Raw genomic sequence first — 24,557 nt, forward strand, 5'->3', positions numbered from 1 at the left:
TATTTTTAGATATTACCACATAGTCCTCCAAAAGGATTGTACCAGTTTGCATCCCTTCCTATCAAAGTATGAGGCTGCCCATTTCCCACAGCACTGCCAACCAATGTGTCATCACACGCCTTCATTTTCACCAAGTTAGGTGAAAATGACCTCAGGACAGTTTCGATTTGCATTACTCTGTGACTGAGGTTAAACATTTTTTTCACGTGTTTAAGAATATTAAGCTAAGCTGTGGTGTAGATCACAGATGAGGTTCAGATCTGGCCTGTCTGTGGCTGTGGTATAGGCCATAGGACTTCCATATGCCACAGGTCCAGCCCTTAAAAGCAAAAAAAAAAAAAAAAGAATACTGTATCTTTGGAGTTCCCTTGTGGTACAGTGAGTTAAGGATCTGGCATTGTCACTGCAGTGGACTGGGTGGCTGCTGTGGCATGGGTTTGATCCCTGCCTGGGAACTGCCACAGGTTGCAGATGTGGCAAAAAAAATTTTTAAATAAAAAAAAATTTTAAAAGATAAAAAAGAGGAGTTCCCTCCATGGCTCAGTGGTTAGCGAATCCAACTAGGAACCATGAGGTTGCGGGTTCGATCCCTGGCCTTGCTCAGTGGGTTAAGGATCTGGCGTTGCCGTGAGCTGTGGTGTAGGTCACTGAGGTGGCTCAGATCCTGTGTTGCTGTGGCTCTGGTGTAGGCTGGCAGCTACAGCTCTGATTAGACCCCTAGCCTGGGAACCTCCATATGCCGCAGGTGCAGCCCTAGAAAAGGCAAAAAGACAAAAAAAAAAAAAAAAAAAAAAAAAGATAAAAAAGAATATTGGACATGTACTTTTTAAAAAATTTGGCTATGAACTACATTTTTCCCTTCAATATACTGAGCAGAAGCTAGAAGTCATACATTTGTTTGTTTTTGTTTTGTTTTTCTTTTTAGGGCCACAACTGCAGAATATGGAAGTTCCTGGGCTAGGGGTTGAATTGGAGCTTCAGCTGCGGCCTACACCACAGCCACAGCAACACTGGATACTTAACCCACAGAGCGGGGCCAAACCCGTGTCCTTATGGACACTAGTTGGGTTCTTAACCTCCTGAGCCACAACAGGAACTCCTAGAAGTTATACATTTGTTTAACCTGTTCCTTTTTTATTATTATTTTTATTTTTTAAGGCTATACCTGTGGCACATGGAGGTTCCCAGGCTAGGGGTCTAATTGGAGTTAGAGCTGCCAGCCTACATCACAACCACAGCAACACCAGATCCAAGCCATGTCTTTGACCTACACCACAACTCTCAGCTATGCCAGATCCTTAAGCCACTGAGCGGGGCCAGGGATCGAACCTGCAACCTCATGGGTCCTAGTCAGATTTATTTCCACTGCGCCACAATGGGAACTCCCTTCTTCTCCCAACTTAACGCCCACTCCCACCAATCTCCAAGACCTGGCCAAAACTGGCAACCCTTGACATTACATCCCCCTAACTCACCACCTACAGGAAAGGATTTATCCAGTGGGCAGCAGAGAGGACCCCTGATTCAGCATTTGCCTACAATCCCTTCTTCGTGCCCCAGTAAGCAATGCCTCTCTGTTTCAAGCCTCGTTTTCCCCATAGTTTTCAGGGATTTAGAAGGAAACAGGTAATCAAATCTGTTAGATGCTCTAAGCTCCTTTGAGAAAGACCCAGAGGAACCTGGATTTTCCCACCTTCCTCACAGCCTGGGCAGAGCGGGGCTGGCTAGTCAGATGTCCTCTTCTCCCCTCGGCCTCCGAAGCCCTGATATGGGAGAGAGGGAGTAACCCAAAGAAAACCGCTGGGGAGGGGGGGGTGATTGGAGGGATTTGTTTTTAAGATTACTTGTCTATTTGTTGCATGTTTCGGGAGAGTCCTGGCTGAAGTTGCAGTACACACACACACACACACACACACACACACACACACACACTCTCTCTCTCTCTCTCCCCCTCCCCCAGCTGAGCAGCGTTGCATGTAAAAGCCATTCCGGTGTCAAGAAGCCAGGCTCCCTGAGGCTCGCTGGACATTAGCTTGACCCCCAGTTTCGGACAGTATACTGTATTGTCCACACCTGGGCAGTGCAGGTCTGGAGGACAAGCAGGTAGCCATCTAGAGAGGCCTTCTTTATCTCCAGACATCGCTTGGTGGCTCTGTTTATGACGGCTCTTCCCTGGATGGGAAGAGAAAGAGGTAAGGTACCGAAAGCCCCTGGTGGTGCCTCACGACCCCAGCTCCCACCCTCCCGGCAATGCTCAGACGCGAGCCTGATGCTCCGGAGGAGAAACGGAGCATCACCGAACGCAGAGAGGGACCATCCAGGGCTTCCTCTCCTGGCCCCACAGCGAAGTCACCACTGAGCCAGGAGTAAGCAATGCTGTGCTGGGCTCCTAAGCGCTCACCCACCTCTCCTGACATGGTAGCCTCGGGTCAGCACCGCCGGCAAGGGAGGATGCAGCTTGGAGCACCCTGGTCCTTGTCTACTCGACCCTCCATTCCACGTCTTCACCCCTGAGCCCGTGAAACCCAGCAGGACCCTGCCTCCCTCCCTTGGCGAGGCTGTGCGGTAGGGCTGGAGCAGATGCCCGTTCAGGAATCTCAGCCTATTTTCTCCACCTGTTTTCTCTGGGGGGGCGGTTCCCGCCTCCCCTGTTGTGAGGGTGTCACTGAGGTTTCCTACTGGGAACATTAAGGGCATTAAAGTCGAAGAGTTGGAAGTTCCCCTGTGGCACAGCTGGTTAAAGATCCAGCATTGTCACTGCTGTGGCATGGGTTCATTCTCTGGTCTGGGAACTTACATGTGCTGCAGGTGCAGCAAAAAAAAAAAAAAAAAAAAAAAGTCCAATTGTCAGGGTTAGATCCCTGCTCCACCATGAACAGAGAGGTTTGGGCAAGCTACCTAACTTCTTTAAATCTCCATTTCCTCACCTATAAAACGGGTCTAGAGTTATTATCAGGTAAACGTTGGGGTGAATATTTCTCGGGCTCTATGCCTGACATGCAAGATGTGCAATAGAGCTTAGTTCTCCCCTGCCTCTCCCTATCCTAACAGGGACGAGGGAAGGAGGGCATCCTTCTCTGTGCTCCCTTGCGCCGCCTCCAAACCCCGACCCTCTCTGCTCCCCATCTGCTCCCCATCTGCTCATCTTGACCCTGAAGGTCATGCCCTCTGACCTGGGCCTGTCCGCTTCTCCTCGTTCTTCCCTCCCCACAGCCCTCTCCATCCCTTTGCAGGATCTACGCTAGTGCCTGGGCAAAGTTCCCTTTACCCTCAGAGCTCACGGCATCCATTTGGATGTCAGATGAGAAGCCCACATCTCGCTGCCACCTCAATGACCCACCCCGTGTTTTCTCAATGCCAGCAGGGCCGCCACTTTACATCCAAATGCTCTGCTCCCTCTCTGACCCTCACCTGCCTGCCTCTCATCTCTGCCGATCATAAACTGCTCCCCCACCCCCAGTTTCACCTGCCCCCTGCCACAGTGGACTCCCTCTGCTGTCACCTCCCTACCTCCCTGGGTGCCCCCACCCAGCATCAGTCATCAGGACTGGCTCTGGTTCTTGAACTTCCTCCATCCCTCCCCCGGCTCCTTTCTCTGGGCCCCTAACTCCAGACCACAGAACACTTGTGAAAGAGTCCACTTGACGGAGAACGCCTGGCCCCAAAGTAAGTGCCTAGAGCAGTCTGGCCTCAGAACTTGGCTTACTCCTTGGGGCTACTCTTCCAGGCCTGTTTAACAGGCTTTATCCCTCCACCCAGCCCTTGAGGCTCCCTCCACTACATGCCTTGATTTTTCCCTTTGTCAAGAAGACCGCGCTTCCAGCCAATTGAGCCCCCTCCCAAATGCCAATGAGCAATCTCAGGGTGCTACTCGGGGTGGGGGTGGCCGTCTCAAAAGAGCTGCCCCGCCTCTGTCTCTACTGTCAGCCTTGTGCTCGGAGCCCAGCCAGCCTCGATGCCGGAGAAACGCTCTTCCTGTCTGACATCCTTCTCTGATTTCTCCCTCTTGGCAGATTCCCTTTCTACTGACTTTAAATATATCCAAATGTCCTGATATTCAAGGCAGAAAAAAAGCTCCTTAAGTCTTCCATCCTTTTCCAACCAACATTCAGCCAATGTGTGGGTTGTGTCAACAAAGAAAATAGGACACAAACGGGGGGGAGGGGGGCAACGTGCCCTCAAACATCATTTTCACACCTGAAAGAACTGTGGTCCCAAGAGATGAGATGGCTATGAAAGGGTTAAGTGGCAAGACCTGACCCAAACCTGACTTGAAATCAGGTAATGCAGGACTGACATGGTTTTCTCCCTCTTTCACTTTTGGAATTCTTGGCATGGTGATCATAAAAAGGGACCCAGCCTGGCCATCAGAGTGGTGGGCAAAATGTCCCCCAATGTCCTTCAGCATCAGAGCTCACACCAGCCAAAATCTGTATTTTTTTTTTTTCTTTTTGGCCACACCATGGCATGCAGAAGTTCCAAGGCCAGGGATCGAACCTGAGCCACAGCAGTGACAACACTGAATCCTTAACCAGCTGCAAAATCTGTAGCCACAAGGGAACTCCCCCAAATCTGTGTTCTGTCATCCATGTCAGTCTGCTGAGAAAGTGATTTTCCAAAATTCTCTTGGCAAGGAAACCTTCAGAATGTTTAGGATATCATCATTATTTCTTTAGCATACGTAGTAGCTGTAATCCTCAGATTTAGGATAAAAAATAGATGTGAAGAGAATCAAACACAATAATTGCGAAAGATTCTGTGTATATTTACTATTGTAAAGTACTTGCTACGCTTGGGAGTTCCTGTTGTGGCACAGCAGAAATAAATCTGAGTAGTATCCATGAGGATGTGGGTTCCATCCCTGGCCCCGCTTAGTAGGTTAAGGATCCAGCATTGCCAGGAGTAGTGGTATAGATTGCAGACGTGGCTTGGAAGTGGCATTGCTGTGGCTATGGAGTAGGCTGGCAGCTGCAGCTCTGATTTGACCCCTAGCTGGGCAACTTCCATACACTGAAGGTACAGCCCTAAAGACAAAAAAAAAAAAAAAAAAAAAAAAAAAAAAAAAAAAGAAAGAAAGAAATTATTGCATTAAATTTATACAGTCTATAATGTTCAAGGGAATTCATTAAATTATAAAATCCCCTATAAAGTTGATAAGAAGAGATTTTAAAAGTTCTTGCCACAAGGAAAAAAACTGTAATTATGTATGGTGGTGGATGATAACTAGACTTATCACGGTGACCATTTTGCAATAAACACAAAATTATGTATAGTATATCATGTACCTGAAACTAATAATATGTCAATTATATCTTAGTAAAAATAAATCTGAATAAATAAAATACTATAAATAACTTTATACTCATAAATTTGAGAAATGGACCAATTCCTCAAAAACCATAAACCACCAAAACTCAGTCAAGATGAAATAATCTGATAGCCCTATACCATTAAAAAAGATTCGGGGAGTTCCCATCGTGGTGCAGCAGAAACGAATCCAACTAGGAACCTTGAGGTTGTGGGTTTGAACCCTGGCCTCGCTCAGTGGGTTAAGGATCCAGCGTTGCCATGAGCTGTGGTGTAGGTCACAGACGTGGCTCTGATCTGGCATTGATATGGCTGTGGTGTAGGCTCTGATTAGACCCCTAGCCTGGGAACCTCCATATGCCATAGGTGCGGCCCTAGAAAAAAAAAGCAAAAATAAAAAAATTCAACTGATAACTTAAAAGCTCCTGAGAAAGAAATATTTAGGACCATACAGTTTTCCTGAAGAATTAGAGCAAAAATGTAAAGATAGATTAGCACCAGTTTAAGGCAATCCCTTTCAGAAAATCCCTCTTCCAGAAACTGGTCTAATCTCCCCACTCATTTTATTCAACACATACTAACAATTCTAGCCAATGTAATAAAGCAAGAAAAACAAATAAAAGTCATACAGATGGAAAAAAAATAAATGATTATTAAAGCTTGCTAAGTTTATAGTGAAGTAATAATATTTCTAAACTGAACATAAAAGCTTAAAGAAAAACTTGGGTCATGTTTATAACTTTAATCATTTCAATATTTTTTTAAACCAAGGTAAACTTGTAATAATATTTCTGCACTCAAAAGATAACTTTAAGGGCATCTGAACATCACATTTAGCACACTAGGCTTGCCAGAGGTTCAAACATGCTCTTCTTGGTGACTCCAACTGACAGATCTCACCACCTTGCCAGGCAGCCCATTCTTTGGTAAGCCAGATTAAGCTGCTAGGCTGTTAGAAGGTCTTCCCCCTGCCCTTTATGTTAAGTCAAACTCTGCTTCCTTGATCTCCAGCCACTGGTCTCAGTTCTGCACTTCTGCAGACACTGAACAAGTCTACCTCCTCTCACTCAGGAAGACAGCATCATCTTTTCTCTGGGTTCACTTCTCCAGGCTCACACCTCCAGGTCTGCCAATCTTTCATTTGCTCTGTAGCCTTCAATGTGCTAAATGCTAGAGAGAAAAGACCAAGCAAAACCCAGGCCCTGCATCCCAGCTCATAGTCTAACGATGGAAAGAACCAAGCGAGGAGGCAATTAGAAGAAATCATGAGACAAGACCTATAAGAGGGGCCCTGAGAACACACAGAAGAATCACCCACCCTGGTCCTAGGGAGTCACAGATGACATCTCAGAGACAGCCATCTCCAGGGCCAGAGGAACACTTTTTATTTGGCCCAGTGGAGACAGGGAAGGAGTGGGAACAACATGTACTAAAGGGCCTAGGGACAGGGAACATGGCCTTTCATAGAATTATATATAATTCCATATAGTTGGAGCTTAGAGTAGGAAGACAGAACTTACCCTCCTCTGCCTTCAGACTGAGATTGTCTAGCTCAGAGAAACTTAATCCAGGATCCCCAAACCCTCTGAAATTATATGTAAAATTGTGCACATAGGTTGCCACCTATATGTTTTCCTGGAGACAGGCTATAGCTGGCAGCAGATTCGCCAAGCTTTAAGTTAGGAATTACTGTCAGACTGTCCATGTGCCCCAACCTGCTCAGAAATAGTTCACAGACAAAGCATCACCTCCCTCCCTCAGGACATCACATTCTTGCCAAAGTGACTTAAGAACGCAGCGTTATCACATAGTAAATTCACGTGTAGACTGTGGTTAACCAAGTCCCTCGTGCCTTTGTCATGTGACTTCTGCCAGGGTCCCTCCACCCTGTTCTAGTCCAGTGTTAAATCAGGGCACTTTTTTTTTTTTTTTTGGGCCACATCTGTGGCATATGGCAGTTCCAGGGCTAGGGGTCATATCCAAGCCAGAGCTTCATCTACACCACAGCTTGCACCAATGCCAGATCCTTAATCCACTGAGCAAAGCCAGGGATCAAACTTGCATCCTTATGGATACTATGTCGAGTTCTTAACCCAATGAGCCACAACTGGGAAACTCCTACATCAGGGCTTTTACATCAGTTCCTGCCAAATATCAGCCCAGGGCTCCAGACTCTCTGATTTTCATTAATCATAAGACTAGTATTAGCAAGCTAATATTATTAAGTGCGTCCCATGTGCCAGGCACCATGCTAAATGCTTTCCACATGTTATCTCACTTAATCCTCCCAACAGGCTTATAACCTAGATACTCTCTTCTCCATTTTAGAGATGAGGAAACTGAGTCTCAGAGAGAAGGAAATTGCTAAAGGTGACTGAACTAGGATTGGAAGATAAACTCTTAACTGCTAAGTAGCAACAGATTCCAAGATTTTTTTCCCCTTGGCCACTCCGCCTTGGTCAACAGACTCAGTAATTCTTTTTTTTTTTTTTTGCCACACCCACCATACGCAGAAGTTCCCAGGTCAGGGACTTAAGCCGCCACAGCGACAAGGCCAGTGACAACACCAGCTCCTTAACCCACTGCGACACAAGAGAACTCCCAGACTCAGGAATTTTTGCCCAGTGTTTTATGCCCAGACTAGAAAAATGTCTGGTCTTTTCCCTACACACTACCACAAAATCCATCTTTCTAAAACACTATCAGGGCAAAGGTGCACTTCTCAGACTACATTCAAAATTTCTATCTTTAAAAACAAAACCAAACATGGGACTCACTGGTTTAAAATCCCAATGTATGTACAGTCCATTTTCGACAGCCTTGGAACATGGCTCTAAAGTGGGCTTCTCCCCTTTGCCAGGGTCTGTCAGGCAGTTATCTTCAGCATCTGTCTTAGCAATCAGTGGTCCCACGTAGAACTCCCCAGTTAGGTGGTAGTAGACATTCTGAAAGAGGACAAAAGGATCTTCCATGGACACTAGAGGGAATGCCCTTGACTTCACAGAGGGCATAAAGACTGCGCTTGGGTCCCCTAGACACCCAGTCACCACTGGTAAGCACTGAACTTTCCCGGGTAACGAAGAGTCCCCTCTGCTCTCTTCCCCAGCCCCCAGCCCCAGCTGATTCTAGAAAGAGGACAGGGAGTTCCCACTGTGGTGCCGCGGAAACAAATCTGACTAGTATCCATGAGGATCCAGGTTCAATCCCTGGCTTTGCTCAGTGGGTCCAAGATCTGGCGTTGCTGTGGCTGTGGGGTAGGCTGGCAGCGATAGCTCCGATTTGACAACAACCAGCCTGGGAACTTCCACATGGAGCAGATGTGGCGGTGTGGCCCTAAAAAAGAAGAAACCCCAGCTCTGGGCTTATTGTCAAGAAACTTAGCAAATTCTCAGTCTTTCACTGCCTTGCTCAGTGAGCTTGGGCAAATGGGATGTTTTCCTGTCTGTTTTCTCATTTCTGAAATGAAAATGCTATCTCCCCTGCATACCTCAATACATTCTTATAAGGGCAAAGTGAAAAATAACAGGATAGATGGAAAACGTCCCTGGGTACACCTTCCACGTGGTGCCAGATCTCTCCTATCCCGTGGAGGGACTTCCATTCAGCCTCTCTCTTCTCTAAGCCTCTGTTTCCTTCCCTATAGAAGAAGCCACAGGTGGTATCACCTGTCACCTTCCAGAACACACGAAGGCAGAGGGAGGATGGGCAGGGCAGTGGGAGGATGGGAGAAAGGAAGGGACAGTAGGTGTTTTCCAATGATGATATTACTACGGAGAATCAATATGACAGGGCATAGCCTTTCTACCATCCTCTCTGTACCTGAAATGGAATGACTTCTCAACTGAACTTGGAAGTGCTTATTATAAGCCCAGGCTTGGGCTTCACCCTTGCCCATTACCCAGGGTGCTCAGCTCCTGCATCCCCATCATCTAACTCCAAGCCCAGATCAGCCAGGGGCTGAGCCACAGCAGACTCAACCTGTCAGGGCGGGGAAGGTTGTGGAAAATACCTGGGAACTGTACTGATGACAGCGATACATGATGGGGCTCTTGTGTGGACTAGCTCCCTGATCCAGGCAGACACTTTCATCCAATGGGTTTTTCATCTGAAGGGGCAAAACACACAGCAACGCTGTAGGGAAGAGGCAGAGAAGGAGGGTCCCCAAGGCTCCCAGGCTGTGCATTCTCCCCGTACTCTAAGGATGCCAGAGGAGCTCCTGTTGTGGCTCAGCAGGTTAAGAACCTGACTAATATTCTTAAGGATGCCAGAAACAACCAGCCAAAGGGAGAAGGGGTCTGGGATCCTGGCAGCCAGTTTCTTGCACTAGACAAAGCCCGAAGTGAGGCTCTGTTGTGATGCCCACTTCCTAGGAACACCCACCCCTGGACCATCACAGCACAGATGAAGAAGGGGTCCCTATGCCTGCATTCAGGTGGGCGAGGCCAAACACCCTGGCTGCCTAAGACACTGTGAGGGTCAGAGCCTGGGCTGCAGTCAGCAAAGTAAGGAACCAGAGGCAGAGAGAAAGAGGGAACTGGGGAGCAAGAGCTGAAACTGAGAGGATTCAAGGGCAAAAAGCTGAGGAAGGATTTGGGAGAAGGAAGGGAATTGGGGAGGATGGGTTTTGGAAACCCTGGTCTGGATAGTCATGCGGTTTGGGTCTCACTGTCTTTTACAGCCAAACGTTTAAAATCTGAAATGCGATTTCATCACACGTACTCTCCCATAGCCCACGATGCTGTGGATTGGCTTCAGGACCGGATAGACATTTTTCAGATACCAATCAAAGCTTCTGCATTTCAGTTTCTCCCGGAGTGCCTTTCGGAAAGAAATGTCTCCAATATCGATTCCAGAGTTCTGCAAAGAGAACACGGAGCCCATCTGTCCCTGGTTAACACCCTCAACTCCACCAAAGGGTATGGGTGATGCATGGGGGAGCTGAGTACCTTCCTGATTCCCTATAAGATAACCTTGATAATTCACAGTTTTCCAGGGAAAGCGGAGGAGGCTCGACCCCCAGGAATTTCTGGTTTCAAAGGCACTGGCAAGGCCTGCATGGTGGGGTTTGAATCTCATCATTGGCAAGCTGCTGTAGACCACTCCTGTCTGAGAGAATATTCACAGCAAGATACAACTCCAGAGGGCCAGAAAAGGCTTTCAGAGGAATATTCTTTTTTTTTTTTTTTTTTTTTTTTTGGTCTTTTTGTTATTTCTTTGGGCCGCTCCCGCGGCATATGGAGGTTCCCAGGCTAGGGGTCGAATTGGAGCTGTAGCCACTGGCCTACGCCAGAGCCACAGCAACGCGGGATCCGAGCCGCGTCTGCAACCTACACCACAGCTCACGGCAACGCCAGATCCTTAACCCACTGAGCAAGGGTGGGGACCGAACCCGAAACCTCATGGTTCCTAGTCGGATTCGTTAACCACTGCGCCATGACGGGAACTCCCAGAGGAATGTTCTGACAGCAGGCTTTGGAGGCTCAAGGAGATTTTCTAGATGTGATATCTGTGGGGAGTCAAAGAGGAAGAAGCCTTGAGCTCTGAGCCACAGCTTGGGAACAGAAGATGGCCTATCACACAGGCCTCAAGGACAAGGACAAATGATGTGGCCTTGGCCGAGAAGATCACTGTCGTTCGTGTGAATCCAACAGGATTACAGTGCCTGCTCCCACCAACCCACACTCCACCCTCCATGTTTGTGTCCTCTTAAGACAGTGAATTCATGTCCAACCCCACCCCACAAGGAATCCCCCAGTAGAGATGATAGGTGAAGGACGTGGAATCTAGAAGTTTCCTTGGTTTGAATCCTATCTCTGCTCTTACTATCTTATTACCTTAAACAACTTCCTTTCAATTCTCTGCGCTTCAGTTTCTTTATCTGTAAACTTAGAACAGTAAAATAAACCAGGAGTTCCCATTGTGGCTCAGGGGGTTAAGAACCCAACACAGTATCCATGAGGAGGCAGGTTTGATCCCTGGCTTCCCTCAGTAGGTTAAAGATCTGGCTTTGCCACAAACTTTGGTGTGGGTCACAGATACAACTTGGATCCCTCATTGCCGTGGCTGTGGTGGAGGCCGGCAGCTGCAGCTCCGATTCAACCCCTAGCCTGGGAACTTCCACTTGCTGCAGGTGCAGCCCTAAAAAGGGAAAAGAAAGAAAGAATATAAAATAAACCCAACATCAGAGGTACATTGTGTTGACTCACCAGTGCCTGGACTTACTACTAGTGCTCAGCACGCAAACATTAATGTTGGGACTGGGCTTCACTGCTTTCCGGCTTGGGGTGGCACGTCTGCTCTGTTTCTTCCCATTTCCCACCATAACCACAGCCACCTCCTCCTCCGCCATCCCTGCCGCTTCTGCCCAGTGCCCAGTCCAACCTGGAGAGGTATGTTCCAGGCCATGTAGACCATGTCTTTGTGCTCATCCATCCAGATTTCGGCCACTCGCAGGGCGTTACGCATCAGGGGAAGACTCAGGTCCAAGGCATAGGGCTTGTGGTGTCTCTCCAGGTGGGCCACCCGGGAGCAGGGCAAGACCTCTATTCTGCCTCCGCACTGCCACACCTGCAAGAAGGAGAAAACGAAGTCTCCTGGGCAGGCTGGACCCCGAGGCCAATAAGGGAGAGGCCTATTGACTCTAGAGACCACATCTTGGAACTACTTTTAAAAGAATGTAAATTCAGAGTTCCCGTTGTGGCTCAGTGGTTAACGAATCCGACTAGGAACCATGAGGTTTCGGGTTCGATCCCTGGCCTCGCAAAGTGGGTTAAGGATCTGGTGTTGCCATGAGCTGTGGTATAGGTCGAAGATGCGGCTCAGATCCCACGTTACGGTGGTTGTGGTATAGACTGGAGGCTACTGCTCTGATGCGACCTTTAGCCTGGGAACCTCCATATGCTGCAGGTGCAGCCCTAAAAAGACAAAAATAAATAAATAAATAATAAAGAGTGTAAATTCAATCCTCCTCCTCTCCCATCTCTGTTTGCCTCCTAACCTATTCATGTAAAACAATCTTCCTGGAGTTCCCGTCATGGCTCAGAGGAAACGAATCTGACCAGGATCCATGAGGACACTGGTTTGATCCCTAGCCTCACTCAGTGGGTCAAGGATCCGGCATTGCTGTGAGCTGTGGTGTAGGTCAGCAGCTGTAGCTCTGATTTGACCCCTGGAAAACTCCATGTGCTGTGGGTGCAGCCCTAAAAAGACAAAATAAAATAAAATAAAATAAAATAAAATAAAATAAAATAAAATAAAATAAAATAAAACAAAACAAAATAAAACAAAACAAAATAAAACAAAACAATCTTCCTTACGGCGTCCCCTGGTGGTGCCAAGGGTTAAGGATCGGGTACTGTCACTGTAGTGGCACAAAGGACAACACACACCATGGGGGCTGCCGGGAAGACCAAAGGACATGGCATCATCTAAGATTTTTAACTTGGGGCCCATCTTTCCTTCCATCCTCCTCCTCCCTTTCTCCTCATTAGCTCCCACCATCAAGTGGAGGTTACCTCTAATTTGTTTTCAGATTTTATGGTCTGTAGCCAATCAGTTTTAAAAAAATCCAAATCCTTCATATTTCCTAAAGGAGTTTTCCAATCCACAGGAATTTAAGGGAGAAAAAATTAACTGGTGGCACAAGAAACATTAAATTCGAGTCAAAAGCTAAAAGTCAGCATAGTCCCTGAGGAAGTAATGTTAACTCCGATCCTTGACCGACAGTTTTCTTTTCTTTTTTTTTTTTTTTTTTTGACTTTTTGTCTTTTTTGTTGTTGTTGTTGCTGCTATTTCTTGGGCCACTCCCGCGGCATATGGAGGTTCCCAGGCTAGGGGTTGAATCGGAGCTGTAGCCACCGGCCTACACCAGAGCCCCAGCAACGCGGGATCCGAGCCGCGTCTGCAACCTACACCACAGCTCACGGCAACGCCGGATCGTTAACCCACTGAGCAAGGGCAGGGACCGAACCCACAACCTCATGGTTCCTAGTCGGATTCGTTAACCTCTGCGCCACGACGGGAACTCCTGACCGACAGTTTTCAGATTGACTCTCGACCTATTCCCACTTGCCAAATGCCCGCTCCTTCATCGCCTGCCTTCTCCTCTCTCCCTCCCTCCCCTCCCTCTCTGTCTCCCTCTGAGTCACACACACGCAGGGACATGACGCTTCTGCTTCTGGTAACAATGGTTTACTTTGCGCCACTGACCGTGCTGATGTTTCTCATGAATTTAACCCTCATCGTGTAACTATGCTTATTATCCCCGTTAAAGTAACGTGCCCACATTTACCAGCTAGTCAATGCCAGAGATGGATTCTGACCCCAGATGGTGTTCATCCCTGGCACATGGCCAGTAATATCAAGATGCTGGACCAGAGCTGGTTTTCCTTTCTCTCCCGTTGGCCCTCCTTATACACATCCATGGGAAACATCACGGCCGTGGCCTCTAGGTGTCAGAATAAAACACCCCATGCAGCTCTAATGTTCTCCGAGGTCTGTTACTAGAGAAACGCAGATCCTCACAAGTGCTTAGAGGTTTGAAAAGGCACATGGCTGCAGGAACCTGGATGTGCGTGAAATTGCTTGATCAAGAAGAGGAAAAGTGGAGTTCCTGTCATGGCTCAGCAGTTAACGATCTCAACTTGTATCCAGGAGGACACGGGTTCGATCCTTGGCCTCACTCAGTGGGTTAAGGATCCAGCATTGCAATGAGCTGTGGTGTAGGTCACAGAGGCGGCTCAGTTCTGGCATGGCTATGGTTGTGGCATAGGCCAGTAGCAACAGCTCCAATTAGACCCCTAGCCTGGGAACTTCCATATGCCACAGATGTGGCCCTAACAAGACAAAAAGAAACAAAAGAAAAAACAAAAAGATTCCATCTTCCTTAAGCTGGTGTTATTTTGGCCTCTAACACAGAAGCCAAACAAGGACTCTAATTAATATCTTTATAAACCATTTAAAATTAATTATTGCATTTAGGGGAGTTCCCATGATGGCGAAGCGGAAACAAATCTGACTAGGAACCATGAGGTTGCAGGTTTGATCTCTGGCCTCGTTCAGTGGGTTAAGGATCCGGCACTGCTGTGGCTGTGGTGTAGGCCGGCAGCTATAGCTCTGATTAGACCCCTGGCCTGGGAACCTCCATATGCTATGCGTGTGGCCCTAAAAAGATAAAAGATAAAAAAAAATTAAATTAAATTAATTATTGCATTTGAACGCCCCATCACCCTTAGGAGGAGATGATACATGGTCGCTTCTCTTCACTTCACAAGCAGGAAAATGGATCTTGATAATAAATAATAACAATAATAATTTTATTAATAATAATAATAATTTTCTCTGCCAAAGAATTCTTGTGAGAGGGACTCCATGTTTATTTGTTCACATGCAAGTGCAGGGTCCTCGCTGGGTCCTAACTGGTTACTACCTATGGCTGTAGGTCCATCAGTCTCCATTGAAAAGACGAGGAAGGCAGCAGGTTGGGAAAAGCTTTGGAAAGGACATTATCTTATTCCTCCAAAGTCCACAATGGGCCAGAGGGCCCCTGGTCTCGAGCACTGAATTTTGGAGTTTGAAGAAGGAAAAAGAGCCACTTTATAGACATTCAGTGCACAGAGAATTAGCCAAGCCAAGGCCCAATGTTTTTCACAGTGCTGTGTTGCTCCTGACATCCTTATCACTATTTTTGTCATGAACCATTTACTGAATGTAAGCCACCTGTCACTCACCATGCTAGGGTGGCTGGAGGTAGCAGGTATGGCTTCTGAGAGCTGGTGTGCTGTCCAGGACAACACAAACTTTTGCATTACAGGGCAGGATTTGAACTTAAGTCTGTCTGTCTCTAATACCGGTCTAATTTTCACTACCTTATGCTGCCTCTTCTAAGAGTTTGGGTTTAGGCTAGAAGATTAACGGCTAAACTCACAAGAACAGTCGCAAACCGAAGAATTGGCTTTCAGATTATACAGAAGGGGCAAAAAGGATAACGGGTTAGATGGTAACTGCACAAAATGAAACACAAAACTGTAAGATAAAAAAATAGCTGGAGAAACTGTTAAATTATAACAATATAACTTGTATCTTCCTTGTTTCTTTTTTCTTTTCTCTTTTTTTTTTTTAAGGGCCACACCCAGGGCATATGGAGGTTCCCAGGCTAGGGGTCAAATTGGAGCTACAGCTGCCACCTACACCACAGCCACAGCAATGCAGAATCCAAGACGCATCTGCCACCTACACCACAGCTCATGGCAACAACGGATCCTTAAGCCACTGATCAAGGCCAAGGATGGAATCCGCCGCACCTCATGGCTCCTAGTCAGATTCATTTCCGCTATGCCACAAGGCAAACTCCTTCTCTGTTTCTTATTCTATCCCCAAGCTGTGCTACAAATAGAAACTACCCCTTTCCCTCAGTAACTAGCTACTTCCTAAACTGGGAGGAGCCTGAGTTCTCTCCGCTCAGCTACTCCGTGACAGATAAACCTGCTTGAGATCTCATTGCTCCCGTCTCTGCCTCCTTCCCTCGGCGTTTCTAACACTATGGAAGGGATATTTTATACATGAAGTCTGTCCCAAATTGATTATGATGGGTTGAATTTATTGGCCCTGATTGTTTTCTTTTTTCTTTTTCTTTTTCAGCTGCCCTGCAACATACAGAGTTCCTGAGCCAAGGATCAGATCCCAGCCACAGCTGCTACCTATGCCACCACTACAGCAACGCTAGATTCTTTAACCCACTTTTCTGGGCTGGGGATTGAACCTGCATCCTGGTACTGCAGAGACGCTGCTGATCCCATTGTGCCACAGTGGGAACTCCACTACATTTTATTTTATTTTTATATTTTTCTTTTTCGGCCACATCCACGGCATATGGAAGTTCTGGGCCAGGGATGGAATCCCATCCTCAGCTGCAACCTATGCCAGACACTTTAAGGCACTGCACCGGGCCGGGGAATGAAACAGAGCCGCCACAGAGACAAGCCAGATCATTAACACACGGCACCACAGTGGGAACTCCCTATTAGCCCCAATTCTTTTTTTTTTTTTTTTTTTTTTTTGTCTTTTTAGGGCCACACCCACAGCCAATAGCAGTTCCCAGGCTAGGGGTTGGATCAGAGCTATAGCCACTGGCCTACACCACAGCCACAGCACAGCAATGCCAGATGGGAGCCGCATCTTCAACCTACACCACAGTTCATGGCAATGCCAGATCCTTAACCCACTGAGTGAGGCCAGGGATCGAACCCGCATCCTCATGATTCCTAGTCGAATTCGTTTTTGCTGAGCCACGACAAGAACTCCCCTTTGACTGGTCTTTTCGAGAGCTGTCTGTCCCAATGTGGGCTTATCTCAGGAGATGCTTGGACAATGCCTGGAGTCCTCAGGGAAACAGGGACACCATCTCCCCACCCACGTCTCCCAGAGTATACAGACCTCTACCGGAAAGTTCCAGAAGTTTCATAGCCCACCCCTAGTGACCTGGAAACACAAGAATGTGTCCACCTCTTGAGAGGGCCAATAATATCCAGGCTTGTTGCAGGATCCCAGAGATCCTACTACCTCCCTATTATTTTCCCCTTCCGCTTGTCCCATAATGAGAATGGAAATGTACCCACCCTCAGGCTCAGTTCCACGTTCTCGCCTCCGTAGGTCGCCATCCCTCCATCCAGGGATCCAATCTCTTCCAAGAAGAGCCTGTTGGCCGCCAGGATGCCCATGATGGAAGGGCTCCTACAGAGCACACAGCGAGAGTTACCAGTCCCTTGACGAGGAATAACTGGGTTGGGATGAAGGTGAGGGGTAGGGAGCCCAGTGATGGTTTGGCCTTTGAAACTTGACCGACCCGAGCTTTTCCTTATCCTAAAAGCTTTTTCCAAACCCTCAGGCTGAACTAAGTACCTGGAGTCTCCCCTCACCCCCTGTGCTGTCACAACCCTTCTCAAATGATGCTGGAGTGACATCTTCTTCATCTTGGTATCGATCCCTGCTTCATAGCCTGACAAATGTTTAATGTGGCCTAAATGTTTTTGAAAACATCGTATATTTTCCTTTGTCTTTCGAAATCCCCTAAATGGCCCAAAGTATCCATAATGTCTTAGCTAAGATCAGCTTTTTTTTTCCCCTCCATCCCCCATCCTTTGCCCGGTGTCCTCCACTCCCCCCAACCCACCCCATTCCTACCACCAAAGGCAAACCAAGCCCAACCCCCCATCCATTCCTGACTTCCCAGGGGCTGAGCAGTTTCCCTGAGTCCACTCGGACTTACTTCACGGGAGCAGTGACATCGTGCAGATCAACCCAGGCCTTTGGCAATGAATCATAGCGGCACCACAATTCCCAGTTAAACCCGTCAACTGCCAGGGCATACTTTTCCAGTTCCAAGGTGTCAAAATGAATTTTGTCAAACACAGGCGACACAATCACAGTGCGATCTTGCTGAATTCGAGCCAAGATGGGCTCTGCCCTAGAGGAAGAGTGAATAACAACAGAAGCAAGCAGACAAAGCTGCTCCAAGCACCCTCTTCATTCGGGCTGTGCTGGTGATGAGCAGAACTCTTCAGAATGCAGAGAATCTGCAGCTTTCTGGAGAGCTGGGGCTACTAGCTGCTGGCCCATGTCGAGAGCAGATCTGTAATTGGTACCCAAATACCACCCCCAAGCCGGTGTGAACAGGACCATCAGTATCCGCCTGAATTTCCATGATCTCTTGGGTCCCCCTGATTCCAAAAGGATGTCTCTTTACTATCTGACTCTGCACATTCTCCAGAGAAAACATCTAGCTCTCTGTGTGTTTGGTAACTTCATGGGGAAAAAACCTTAGGGATGACCAAAAGATCACCGCTTCCTTTTACAGATAAGGATACAGATGTCTAGTTTGGTGATGTGACTCATTCAAAGTCAAAGTATTTGGCAAAGTCAAGGTCAGGATCCAATTGTCGAAGCTCCAAGCCTAGGGAGTTCCCCTAGCGGCTCAGCAAAAATGAATCTGATTAGTAACCATGAGGTTTCTAGTGGCTCAGCAGAAATGAATCTGATTAGCAACCATGAGGTTTCGCGTTCGATCCCTGATCTCGCTCAGTGTGTGAAGGATCACTCTGAGCTGTGGTGCAGGCCGGTGCCTACAGCTCCAACTGGACCCCTGGTCTGGGAACTTCCATACACAGTGGCTGCAGCCCTAAAAAAAAAAAAAAGAGTTTAAAAAAACTTTCAAGCATATTGGACACTAGACTACTTCTTTCAGCCAACCAAAATCCTGGGGAGAAAAGCATCCTGTCTTTGGAGCTTCTGGTTGTTTAAGATCTGTCCATCCTCCGTACTTTCGCAATATCCTATGGTGTAGTCTTTATATGTACAGTATCTCCTCTCCCCCCCTTTCCCAAAAGAAGTCCCCTGGACACCCACCATCCCACATTCACTTCCACATGAGCATCCAAGATGGCAACGACATCGGCTGTGGCCGCTTCCCTGCCAGTGTTTCGAGCTGCAGCAAGACCTTTTCTCTCGGCATGCCGTATTATCTTCAGGAGTCCTGGAGACTTCTGGTTGTAAAGCTTAATCTCCTCATCCAAGTGTGCCTTTAACTCTCCTGCCAACCAAATGCGCACTTTCAGAAATTCTGAATGCAATCATCAAGGTGGTGCATACATTTGATGCGATTATATAGCAGGGGTTGGACTGCCTCTAGCTTAGGATGGGCAATTCTACAGCCTTGACTGAGAAAACAGGCAGTGTTTCCCCTGCACCTACGTCTCCTCTCCGTTCCGTACTCAGAATTAATGTTACCTTTCCTAACCTCCTTTCCTTTGAAGTTCAACTGTACCAGAATAATATCACTGCTTAATAGGTACCAGGCACTGTTACACGTAATTTATACATGTTGAGAAATTCCTACAAGAAAGAGTGGGACAGACTTGGCCCAACTAAGGTAGAGATGCTGATGGATAGAAAAGAGCCTGAAACATCTTCTCTACATAGAAGCTCTCAAGATTCTCTGGGAAGTGCAAAGACAAATGAAATTATTTTGTCTTGTTTTAGATATCCCTACTTGACCTACTCAGGGACCATCTAGGACAGAAACCCCAGACTAACCTCCTTGCCAGCTTCTAGCTTCTAAAGTTATCCCCCAAATTATGCAAACAAAATTTGCTATTCTCATATTGTTTAGTTTTTTTCTTTCTTTTCTCTCCTCTCTCTCCTTTTTTTTTGGCCTTTTTTTAGGGCCTCACTTGTGGCATATGAAGGTTCCTTCCCAGGCTAGGGATCTAACTGAAGCTACAGCTGCCAGCCTACACCACAGTCACGGCAACGTCAGATCCAAGGCTAATCTGCGACCTCCACCACAGCTCATGGCAACACTGGATCCTTAATGCACTAAGTGAGGGCAAGGATCGAACCTGCAACCTCCTAGTTCCTGGTCCAACCTCCTAGTTCCTGGTTCCTAGTCTGATTTGTTTCCACTGCGCCATGACAGGAACTCCTCTCTCTCTTTTTTAAGGTGGCATCTGCAGCATATGGAAAGAAGTCCCCAGGCTAGGGTTCAAATCAGAGCTACAGCTGCAACACCAGATCTGAGATGCATCTGTGACCTACAATGAAGCCCACAGCAATGCCAGATCCTTAACCCACTGAGTGAGGCCAGGGATCAAACCCACATCCTCTTGGACACTAGGTCAGGTTCTTAACCTACTGAGCCACAACAGGAACTCCAAGAGGTCTTCCTAATCAAACTCCTACTATTTGATTGAAAATCAAGTGTGAAACTTGGTATCAATCTCCATGCTCCTGAGTGAATGAAATCTACCATGCTCTTTTCTTTGGTTTTAAGCGGAATTTTGCTAAGGAATTGTACCTTCTTATTTTTTGTGCAGTTATATTGCAGTTATATTGAAGAGAAGGTATTTAAAATCATGAAAGGGTTATTTTCAGGGTTTGGAAGTTCAAAAGGGAAAGCTTAAGAGGTCCTATATCTCTTCTCCTCTGGCCAAACTATCCTTAATTTGATGTTGCAGTAACCTATCTGGTACCTAAAGATCCTCCCAGAGAAGAAACAATTCTGCCTCCCATGAGCCGCTGCTTCACAGCCCTTGCTACCTGAAATGTCTTCGTTATTGCTCGCCCAGATCTCTGGTTTTGTGACTTCAGTTCTAGTTTTTTTTTTTTTTTATCTGGCACCCCAAATTAATCAAACGAAGAGCTAACACTAGCTAAGAGGTTACTATGCACTAGATGCTATTTGTAATCCATATCCAAGAACACAGTGGCTAGAGCTAGGGCTCTGCCCTCTAAAGTTTACAGTCAAATTTCAGGTTTGTCACTTCCCAGTTGTGCCTTGAGCAAGTTTCTTGACGAGCCTACACCTTATTTTTTTGCATCTGGGAAATAAGCAAAAAAGCAGGTCCTTCCTCATAGGTTGTGGTAATGATTGAAATTGTTCATGGTTAATAGTGTGTAAGGTGCTTAGAACAAACCACGTTAGCTGCCATTAGTATCTCTAATTCTCCCTTTCGTCCACGGGATGGTTGTTATTGTCGACATCCGTGCTTTGCCGATGAGGAAACCGGAGCGTGGAGAGGTTGTAACCCAAGGGTGTGGAGCATGGAAGGGAGGAACCAAGACTCTGAAATCCATAAAGTGAAGACAAGCCCACTCCCCCACTTCTCCGCATGTCGTCCTTGGGGGTCTGGACCAGGTTGGGGAGGGGGCATGACATGAGCAAGAGATCCTGCCGCTGTGGACAGTCTCAGCGGCCAGAGCTCCCTTCTTTCCAGGAGGACTGGGGAGGAAGATTGAGGTTTTCCTCCCAGAGGACCATTCCGAATCCCTTCTTGGGGTCTGGGGATTCTGCCTTTGGACCCTTCTCCTTCTCTCGGGTGTCCCTCCCCTCCGGTGTGAGGAATGGGCACGGGTGGCTTTGGAGTCACACAGCCCTGGGCCTGCCTTGGTTCCACCGAGGACTCGCCACGCACCTGAGCCATACCCCGCGACCTCTCTACCTTTGTTTCCTCATCTGTGGAGACGAGATGATGACCCTCTGCCCTGACCTTGGGAAGACGGATGTCCCAGCACAAACAGCCCTCAGTAAAGAATCCCTTTCTTTGTGGGAGTCCCCTTCATGGCTCAGGGGTTAACCATCCCAACTAGGATCCAGGAGGATGCGGGTTCGATCCCTGGCCTCGATCAGTGGGTTAAGGATCTGGCATGGCCGGGAGCTGTGGTGGAGGTCATAGACGTGGCTCGGATCTGGCGTGGCTGTGGCTGTGGCCCAGGCCGGCGGCTATAGCTCCAACTATACCCCTAGCCTAGGAACTTCTATATGCCTTGAGTGCAGCCCTAAAAATCAAAGAAAGAAGGAAAGAAAAGAAAGAAAGAAGGAAGGAAGGAGGAAGGAAGGGAAGAAAGAAAGAAAGAAAAAAAGAAAGAAAGAAAGAAAGAAAGAAAGAAAGAAAGAAAGAAAGAAAGAAAGAAAGAAAGAAAGAAAGAAAGAAGGAGGGAGGGAGGGAGGGAGGGAAGGAAGGAAGGAAAGAAAGAAAGAGAGAAAGATTCTTTCCTGTCCATGAGAAGCCCTACTTTTTTTTTCTTTTTTTTTTTTTTTTTGTCTTTTTCCCTTTTTGAGGGCTGCACCCATGGCATATGGAGGTTCCCAGGCTAGGGGTCTAAACGGAACTGTAGCTGCCGGCCTACACCACAGCCACAGCAAAGCGGGATCCAAGCCGCATCTACAACCTACACCACAGCTCACAGCGATGCTGGATCCTTAACCCACTAAGCCAGGCCAGGGATGGAACCCTCAACCTCATGGTTCCTAGTCCGATTCGTTAACCACTGTGCCACGACAGGAACTCCGAGAAGCCCCACTTTTTATCCTAAACTTGAAGCTAAAAGCCCTTTCAGCCTACCACAGTCAACAAACGGTCATTTTTGCTATGATTCCTTTAGCAAGTTGCTCACCATTTGAGCTAAAATCATCCACTAAGATGATCTCCTTCAACAGCTGAGGGGGGGTCCGGCTGATGATGCTGGCGATGGCCCGTTGTATAACCGACAGAGCTTCATTCACGAATATAAGGATGACACTGAGGGACGGGAGCTGCGAAGAATATCTCTTCCAGAGACACCTATGAGAGATCATTTTTTATAACCATATTACTCTCCCTCTCTTTTTTTGTCTTTTTAGGGCTGCATCTGCAGTATATGAAAGTTCCCAGGCCAGGGGTTGAATTGGAGCTGCAGCTGCTGGCCTACACCACAGCCGCAGCAACGCCAAATCGGAGCCACGTCTGTGACCTATCCTGCAGCTTGTAGCAATGCTGGCTCCTTCACCTCTGAGCGAGGCCACGGACAGAACCCACATCCGCATGGATACTAGTCGGGTTCATTACAACTAAGCCACAACAGGAACTTCTTCGACAAGTTTTTCTGTTGGCATATGTTTTCAATTTACCTACATGCACAGCTAGGAGGGAAATGCCTAAGTCATGTGGTAACTCTGCATTGAACAATCTGATGAACTGTTGTACTATTTTCCAAAGGGGCTGCAACATTTTACATTAAATCAGTAATAAATGTGGGTTCCAATGTCTCCACATCCTGGAGAGCACTGGTCACGATGTCATTTTGATGAGAGCCATAGTCATCCCAGAGGGTGTGAACTACGATTTTGAGATCCATTTTCCTAAGAACAAATGTTGAGCATCTTTTCATATGCTTTTTAACCTTGTGTATATTTTCTTTGGAGAAATATCTAAGACCTTTATTCTTTCTTTCTTTCTTTCTTTTTTTTTTTTTTTGTTGTTGTTGTTGTCTTTTTAGGGCTCCACCTGTGGCATACGGAGTTTCCCAGGCTGGGGGTCTAATTGGAGGTGTAGCCTGCAGCCTACACCACTGCCATAGCAATGCAGGATCCCCAACCCACTGAGCGAGGCCAGGGATCAAACCTGCAATCTCCAGGTTCCCAGTCGGATCCATTTCCACTGCGCCATGACGGGAACTCCTCATTTTCTTGATATTGTTTGCAGAAAAAAAAATCAGTTTTAATTAAGTCAAGTTTTTAATACCTCTTTTATCACATACGCTTTGTGGGTCACATCTAAAAATCATTGCCTAGGAGTTCCCATTGTGGCCCAGCAGGTTAAGGACCTGAAGAGGTAGGTTCAATCCCTGGCCTTGCTCAGTGGGTTAAGAATCCAGCATTGCTGCAATCTGCAACCTAGGTCATAGAGGAGGCTTGGATCCAGTGTTGCTGTGGCTGTGGCGTAGGCTCCAGCTGCAGCTACAATTCTCCTTCTGGCCCGGGGAACTTCCAAATGCTGCAGATGCAACCTTAAACAGAAAAAAATAAAAATAAAAATCATTGTCTAAGATTCAAGATTGACTCCCATGCTTTTTTCTAAGAGTCTTATAGTTTTATCTGTTACATTTACATCTGTGACCATGTTGAGATGCTCTTACGTATGGTGTGATGTCGAGGGGCAACTTGACCCTTTTGTGTACAGACACAGAGGAGTCTCAGCACCAAGAGACTCTCCCCCCGCCCCACCCCACTGAATTGTCTTGGCCTCTCTAAAGAAGCAAAACTCCGCTGTGTCTCCTTCTCTCTACTCACAGCACCACTTACCCGGAAAACTCTGGTGACCAGGCGTGTTTGTGGGTTTCACACATCAAACAGTTCTGTGGCTCCCTGCACGTGTCTCCGGGGTGAATCACATTATTGCCACACAGAACACTTCCCTCTTGACACATCTGGTCACCAGATGTATGGGAGTTTTCCCCACACCAAGCAGTTCTCTGTGATACCAGCTGGATGTCCTACAATTTAACTCAGTTCTGACATTGCCTGATGAGAGCATCCGAATCCACGGGTTAAGACTCCATTCAACGAGATTGCTCCCCACTTCCAAGGCCAATCACAGGGAACAGGATTAAAGGATGCAGATGAACAACCAGATAAAGACATACGTAGAGGGAGCTCTGGGAGGGTCCTGACCACAGGAGTCTCTCTGCCCATGGAACTGGGGTGCCTCACCCTCCCAGCTCATCAACCTGGAAGCTCTCTGAGATTTTATGGACGCATCCTTCTGATTTCAACCTTCTCCCCTTTCTGGAGGATGGAGGGTGCATTGAACAATCCAAGCTTCTAAAAATGACTTGGTCTAGATGTGACCAGCCCCATCCAGGAGCCCGATCAGAGGGACCTCAACAGAGCAAAAGATGCTCCTAGGGTCCTGATCACTTGCGAATCTACAAGGGTTTCA

The 24,557-nt window shown here is 47.3% G+C and overlaps 1 protein-coding gene across 4 annotated transcripts in view; it reads right to left on the bottom strand.

Annotated features, from left to right (window-relative positions):
* The window catches only part of GALNT8 (polypeptide N-acetylgalactosaminyltransferase 8), a 38,402-nt gene continuing 15,124 nt past the window's right edge, over positions 1,280 to 24,557 (bottom strand). For 3 of the 4 annotated variants that reach the window (XM_013988444.2, XM_021092442.1, XM_021092443.1), the window contains exons 3-11: positions 22,255 to 22,421; positions 18,709 to 18,892; positions 17,573 to 17,770; positions 16,923 to 17,037; positions 11,689 to 11,874; positions 10,027 to 10,164; positions 9,317 to 9,412; positions 8,085 to 8,252; positions 1,280 to 2,172 (exon numbers count right to left, since the gene is read on the bottom strand). In XM_013988444.2, the coding sequence (XP_013843898.1) occupies positions 2,029 to 2,172; positions 8,085 to 8,252; positions 9,317 to 9,412; positions 10,027 to 10,164; positions 11,689 to 11,874; positions 16,923 to 17,037; positions 17,573 to 17,770; positions 18,709 to 18,892; positions 22,255 to 22,421 (1,396 nt within the window). In that variant the 3' untranslated portion in view covers positions 1,280 to 2,028. Of the gene's footprint in view, positions 2,173 to 8,084; positions 8,253 to 8,563; positions 8,945 to 9,316; positions 9,413 to 10,026; positions 10,165 to 11,688; positions 11,875 to 16,922; positions 17,038 to 17,572; positions 17,771 to 18,708; positions 18,893 to 22,254; positions 22,422 to 24,557 lie in introns of those variants that run through there. The other variant, XM_021092444.1, reaches the window with a different exon arrangement.

Source organism: Sus scrofa, chromosome 5, assembly GCF_000003025.6.
Source record: "Sus scrofa isolate TJ Tabasco breed Duroc chromosome 5, Sscrofa11.1, whole genome shotgun sequence".
NCBI classification, from domain to species: Eukaryota; Metazoa; Chordata; class Mammalia; order Artiodactyla; family Suidae; genus Sus; species Sus scrofa.